The sequence below is a fragment of the Penaeus vannamei genome, chromosome 21 (assembly GCF_042767895.1).
Source record: "Penaeus vannamei isolate JL-2024 chromosome 21, ASM4276789v1, whole genome shotgun sequence".
Taxonomy (NCBI): Eukaryota; Metazoa; Arthropoda; class Malacostraca; order Decapoda; family Penaeidae; genus Penaeus; species Penaeus vannamei.
In genome coordinates, this window is record NC_091569.1 from 26774434 (window position 1) to 26781933 (window position 7500).

At 33.8% G+C, this 7500-nt stretch overlaps 1 protein-coding gene across 3 annotated transcripts in view; it reads right to left on the reverse strand.

Moving 5' to 3' along the window:
* Positions 1-6493, reverse strand: part of LOC113825398 (BLOC-1-related complex subunit 8 homolog) — a 58070-nt gene extending 51577 nt beyond the window's left edge. For 2 of the 3 annotated variants that reach the window (XM_070136056.1, XM_070136054.1), the window contains exons 1-2: positions 2417-6493; positions 165-277 (exon numbers count right to left, since the gene is read on the reverse strand). In XM_070136056.1, coding sequence (XP_069992157.1) covers positions 165-228 — 64 coding nt within the window. In that variant the 5' untranslated portion in view covers positions 229-277; positions 2417-6493. Of the gene's footprint in view, positions 1-164; positions 278-1007; positions 1130-2416 lie in introns of those variants that run through there. The other variant, XM_070136055.1, reaches the window with a different exon arrangement.
* Positions 6494-7500: the final 1007 nt, after the last annotated feature.

A 7500-nucleotide genomic window follows, 5' to 3' on the forward strand; every position in this document is an offset into this window, starting at 1 on the left:
GTATCTTTCCTTGAACTGTGTGCTAAATTTCGAAAATTCACCAGTGGCTGTAAAAGGACAACAAAAACCAAAATTACAAAATAGCCAAAGATATGACACCAAACTATTCATGAGAAATGGATTCCCTGTAAAGGAAGACTCAGAAAAAGGTAAGTCAAACCTACCTTTCTTCACCTTCACTTCTAAGTCTGGATCATTGGGAGGCTGAGGAGGAACTATAGTGGCCATTTTCTTGTGAGAAATGCCACTGGGAGAGTTTCCTCTGCTACAGCATCAACTGACAGAGAGAAAATTCAGTTAAAAAGATTTTTTTAGTATCTATATCAATTTTGATATTTAACATTATCACTTTTATTTCATAAGTAACATATATATTTTTTTCTATTAGCATTCAAATCATTATTACTATTATTATCATTATTATTATTATTATTATTATTATTATTATTATCATTATTATTATTATTATCATTAGCTTGTGACTAGGACTGGTTTGGAAAAGGAAAGTTCTCTATTGGTAAAGGTCCTATGCTTGATCAGTGTTTTTGTATATATCTCCACACATAATGCCATAGACTAATTTCTTTGCCAAAAATCATATTGCATGATGAATATAAGATCATTGTACCAAGAGCATCTTTTATAATTGTTTCTATATTATATAAAAAAAAAAATCCAGAAAATGGTTTCATGAATATACAAAAAGAAAAATGAAGATTCTCATATATTGGAACCAAAAGGAACCTCTAAGCAAAATAAATCAAACTGTTTAATAAGCTCCTCCAATTATATTCTGACGGTTGACTCTGTAGGGCTCCCTAACAATGAACTGGTCGAATCCTGGTCCTATATTGCTAGAATACATGTGATGGAGACCAAGTCCGAGGCATGGGCATGATTTAATTATTTAATTCTGTTCCATTATGAACAATTATATTAACAAAACTGAGTAATACAATAATAATCAAAGTCTAGCTAAACTGTGAGGAAAGTCCATGTGAATATACCTCTTATATTGTGAGAATAGGTTAAGTTTAGGCCAAGTTTGGTTAGATTTGCTTAGGCTGGTGTGTCTGACTGGAATGTTAATTCAGGTTATCTTATCAGGACTCTCTGACACTTGTGTGTGATATAATTATGTTATTGTTGATTCGTGATGGAACTACATAGAAGATAAGTTTACTTGATTTATGTACACTGTCTTTTGCATATATCATTTGCCTTATATATGATGGCTGGTTCAAACTTTACCATTACTGATTAGGGTGGGTTATGTTAAATGTTTCAAATGTCATATAAGCTCAGGTTACATCCGATAACTTTTGAACAAGACAATTTTGCTTATGTTATTATTACATTGATGTTTTTTGTGAATATTTTTTCTCTTTTCTCCCTATAATTTCCCTGTCCCTTTTCCTGCCCTCTCTTGCTATCAGGGCCAAGAATATGGGTGTGTGGGAGGGGTTTCTTCAGTGAATGTCCTACAATTATGGGTTGCAGAGGCTGAAAGGAATGAATTCATCAATACCACAATCTTCGCATCTTTCTGATCAGTCAAAAGTGAAGGTTTTCTGAATATAACTGACAGAAAATTTTGATTTCCTAAAGATTCTGTCTTATTGGTTTGAATACATGTGGCTGGTTTGTTAAAATTGCGTGAGGCACGATCCAACTAATATTCCAACAAATATTTGTGTATACAGACATGCATATATAAAGAAAAAAAGGCATATCTACCCATCAGATATATAAATCTATGTATCTATACCATAGATATGCATGTCTAGACTGATAGATATGCCTCTATTTCAGTTAATAAGCATGTCCATTGAATGACTGCTCATTGGGTCGGGCCTCGCACAATTTTAACAAACCAGCCAAGTCACAAAATTTTAATATTAATTAGAATTGGAATTTTACTGCTTTTTTTTTTCTTCTTTTTTGATGTTTCTTTGAATATTTTATAAGGAAGTGACTGTGTACTACAGAAAACTCCCTCGATTGGTGTTCTGCACATGCATGGTGAAACAAACAATTAGGTTCAATGAGTTGGGTAAGATTGGATTAGGTTAGGGTAGGTTCGTCATTAATAAGCGTTTATAAGCGCATATATATGTGACATATGCCTAACCACATAAATAGGATACGGCTGCCGTACGCGGGACGCAGTCTTTTCATTAAGAAACCTTTTCATAAGCAAAAGGCAAATTTCATCACTAACATCTTGCCCTTAAATTGCGGTGATTCCGCAAACCTTAACAACCTTAATTAATTTAATTCATGGGCTTTACACATCTGTCATGTTTGTCACAACTGACTGCCCTTTATATAATAATTTTCTTCTGGGCAAATTACAATTTATGATTCCTAACGACTGCGAATTAAGCTAATATCGTTGGATAATAATGTTACTTACACTGAAAAAGACACTAGTTAGTGCAAAGTAGACAAAGAAAGAACGCCTCTTGTTTCTGCCCTCCAGTTTCCTTACGATTTCTCCGTTTTCTTTGGTAGCAGACAGAGGGGATACCCAGTTATTCCTGATTTACCTTTCTATCTATTCATTATCATGATTGTTATTGTTATTATAATCATTATTATTATTATCGTTATTGTTACTATCACTATTATCATTATGATTATTATTATCATTATGATTTTTATTATCATTGTTAGTATTATCATTTTTGTTATAGTGATTTTCATTATTACTATTATTGCTTTTACTATTACTATTATTGTTATCATTATTATTATTATCATTGCCATCATTATCATTATGATTGACATTATTATCATTATTAATAATATTATTATTATTATCCTTATCATTGTTATTATTACTATTACTATCACTATTGTCATTATCATTTTTATTATCATTATTATCAACATTATGATTATCATTACCATTGCCATTATTATTATCATTATTATTATTGTTATCAGTCTTGTTATTATTACCATTATTATTATTGCTATTACTATCATCATTATTATTAGAAGTATTACTACTGATAATTATTATTATCTCTATTATCATTAATAACCTTATCATTATCACTATCATTATCATTACCATTATAATTATCACCATTGTTATTATTATCATCATTATCATGATTATCATTACTATAATTATCATTATTATTATAATAATATATCATTATCATTATCATTTTTATCAGTATTATCATTGTTATTATTGTCAATGTTATTATCATTATCATTTTTATCATTGTAATCATTATTGTTATTATTTTGTTATTATCAATATCATCATTGTTATTGTTATTATCACGATCGTTATCATTAATGTTATCATTGTTGTTATTACCAGTATCATGATTATTATTATAATCATCACTATTGTTATCAATATCATTATCTTCTATTATCATCATTCAATTCTTGTTTGTAACCTTGAACGCGGTGCATCTATTTGTTTGAATACGTGAGATGCTTCTGTTTGTGTCTGCATGTTTGCTTGTTTGTCTTTTCCAATTAGATGGGCGCGTTTGTGTCGTTTATATACGATGAGTGTATGTGTTTGTTTATGTCTGTTTTTGCTTGTCTACCTACTTTTGCTTATGGATGTGTTTGTGTTTGCATGTATATCATCGAGAAGGCAATTCAGATGAAACAAAATAATGAGTGAATTACGTCCATAAGTCTCCTTTAATCTTGCATTTATGTAGGCCTGTGTCCATGTTTGAGCTGGCGTTTGCAGTTCTCTGATTCTTCTATTTGATATTTTTTTACACGTTCAAAGCTCAGCTTATCTCTCTCTCTCTCTCTCTCTCTCTCTCTCTCACACACACACACACACACACACACACACACACACAGACAGACAGACAGACAGACAGACAGACAGACAGACAGACAGACAGACACACACACACACACACACACACACACACACACACACACACGCACACGCACACGCACACGCACACGCACACGCACACGCACACACACACGCACACACACACACACACACACAAGAGTAGTCTCAATGCGAGTCGTGAAAGTAGAAGACCGCTTTGGGATGACATCATCAGAGACGACAATTCATCTCACTTTTCTACTATCTACACCACCAGAACTAGCTCAACTCTCACCCTCCCTTGCCCTCTGCCCCTGCGGAGCCTGTAGAATGTTCCTACAGCTGCAGGTGATTCAAGAGGAGGGGATAAACACCTCAGGTCAGCGCCCTTTCTCCACAAGGAGCTGAGTGGGAGACGGGTCTCAGAGGAAAGCTCTTCAAGACCGCGCGGCCAAATACTACTCTCCAATCTTTTTTTTTTCTCTCTTTTTCTTTTGTCCTGCCTCAACTCAAATGAGCTCCTTCAGGAACAGGGTTGTTAGACTAATGTTTTCTCAAAATGTGAATGTTATAGGCATTTTTGAGTAAAAGTGGGCAAATAGGTCTATCTGGAGCGTTTTTTCGTGCTGAATACGAATATTTTGTTTGCCGAGGCAGAAGATGCCCAATTAGGTCAATAATCAAGGTCAAAGGTCTGTGAGTGCAAAATCATTTTCTCTTTGCAAAAATGTTTTATTGGACATTCTTTAAGCAAATATGTAAATGACTTTCCAATACACTGAAGAATAAATTCTACAAAATTTCAAAATTAAAGGGAAACCTGCAGATTTGAACTTTTATGGGGAATATCTCCTTAAGGGTAAGACTTTTGATATTTTGTGACACGGCCGCGTTCCTTTTGCTTCAAGCATTAAAAAGTCGTAAAACAGGCTTTTTTTTTTTTTTTTACATTAGTTTGGTCATGGAATCTGAGAACAATTTTGAAACCATATTCCAAAGCTTTAAGGTCAAGGGATACATTTATTTTTTATTTTATTTATTTATTTATCTATTTTATTTTATTATTATTATTATCATTTTTTTTTTTGCAAAAAATGTGTATTTTCAAGAAATGATTCATTTGACATTTTTAACTCCTCTATGCTACAGATTTTTCAATATTTTGAAAAATAAACTACTTAGGCAGAATTTCCAAATTAAAAGAAACCTGATTTGAGATTTTAAGACGAATATCTCATTAACGGTGACTGGTATTTTGTCACTAGGCTGCATTCCTTTTGTTTCATGCGGTAAAAAAAAAAAAAAAAAAAAAATGCAGCGAGGCTCTTTCACACCAGAGACCATCTTTAAGACCATCTGCATTCCAAAGTTTTCTTAGCAGTATAATTGAGGAAAGGTTAATGAGTGCAAATATAGTTTGAAACGATCATGGAATTATGAATGGAAAAGTTTTTTTTCAGACCAAATACTAATTCTTGGTATATATGGCTTTGCCAAAGAAAGCTGCAGACCCTATTTTTTGAAGAAATAACATCCTGTGGCATGTCCCAATTACTAAGCCCTGACCCTACCACTGGGGGGGCCCATCTGGATATTTTCTTTCCCTGAATTGGTGACGTAAAACTTTTAGAACTAATATATGGCTCAAAGGGTCTTATCAAGCATGTTGGCATCAGAGTTCACTTCTACTTAGCCCTATTTCTGCAAGGTCTCACTTTCACTGCACTTATAGGCATCAGTACATGGCCGGTCTCCCAACTTCCGACATGAGCAGTGTGTACTTGCTCCGTCTTCCAGAGTCTCTACGAAGGAGGAAGCATATACTGTCGGTTCTTTTAACCGCAGGGTCTATTGAAGGTACAAAGAGCAGGCTAGCTAGCGAGAGGAAAGGATACATCCTTCGTGCTAGCTACCTCGGGACCTCTGATCATGCGCGACATGCGCATGCGTGAAATGGAAAAGAAAAGAAGGATGCCATGTCATACAGTGTGCCTTAAAAGTTACACATGCCGGATATGCTGTACAATTCAGCAAACATAACTACAATTGGTATGGGTAATAAAAATGTGAATTATATACATGGTTTACAGGCATAATTGATATATAAGTGACCACATATCCACAAGCAGCTCTTGGTTATGCAGCCTTTGGTGCAGCTGCATTGCTTTAAATGTTTTTTCCTGGTTTCTCAGAAAGGGATAAAGGGTGTTTCAACAAGCAAAAAGACGGCCAAGCAAAGGTCACCTGTTATGGGAGGAGGCTAATAATAGAAGGCTAGTGAGATTAGAACAGCTTCAGATAGATGGCAGCACGTGAAGGAAGATTTTGGTTGAACCTAGAGTAGAAACTGAATGATGTCAAATACCTTATCCTGGGAGATATGAAACAAAAAAGCTCAAATCTGCTTCAAGTTTTCCTTTGATTTTCACATTTTGATGACATCTGTAACTTTATCCCTCAAAATATTGAAACATTTGTTGCGTGTTTGTATGAAGAATGTCAAATAATAATAATAATAATAAAAAAACACTCATTTAATTTCGCTTAACAGTACGCCTGATTATGAAAACTATGTACCATAAATGGTTTCAAAAATGACCACAGAATTCAAAACCAAGATAACGCAAAAAAAAAAAAAATAATAATAATAATAATAATAAAAAAAAATAATAAATAAAAAATCCTACTTTACTGCACTTGAAAACAAAGGGAATGCAGACCTGTTATCGAATATTAAAAGTCTTACCGTTAAGGAGATATTCACCATCAAAGTTCAAATCTTCTTCAGGTTTTCCTTTAGAGTTGAATTTTGGATGACATGTGTAGAGTTTATTCTTCAATATATTGTTTTTTTTTATATATATAATTGTATGGAGAATATCCTATAGAGCATTTTTGCAAAAAAAAAAAAAAATGCACTCATTGACCTTTGACCTTAATTACTGACCTAATTAGGCATGTTCAGCCTTGGCAAACAAAATATTCGTATTCAGCACGAAAACCTGCACAAAGACCCACTTGCTTGCTTTTACTCAAAAATGCTTCTAGAAACTTAAATAAGCATATTTTTGGATTTCTTGGCTAGTCTACGTCGAGAGCCGGACCATGGCGGCGCGCCCTCTGTGATTTCTTAAAGCGTTTTCTTCCCAAGGAAAATATTTTCGTTGGACTTCGTGAGTCTTGATGATGTTGGAGATGAATTCTATTCATTCTCAAATCAGTTTTCACTTACAGTAATATTATCATGTTAATTTTGTTCACGTAAACAGTTAATCAAAAATCCATTTCGCGTTCTCGTAATGGCGATTTGAGATGGAGTCTTCTGTTTTGAATTTATTTCAAATTTATTCAAACAAACGAGTTAACCTTTACATAAATTACAAAGACAGAGAATTTAATGAAGAAAGACAATTCTGGGACCGCCCTCAAGAAAATAATACCGATTTTTAAAATATTTTGATCACTAGTTGGGCATGAAAAAGTTTTATCATTTCAGCAGATTGTTCAGAGTCAGACAGGTATACAGCAAAATAGTATATATAGAGGCAACATAATTTACGGTACTCTGGTAATGGCAAGTCTGTTCCACTCTGCTTCGCTTCTGTTTCATCGTATGGCCCCTTCCTGTCATACCAATTTCCATGAGATCCGTGGCAAATCCTGTTTTCCTG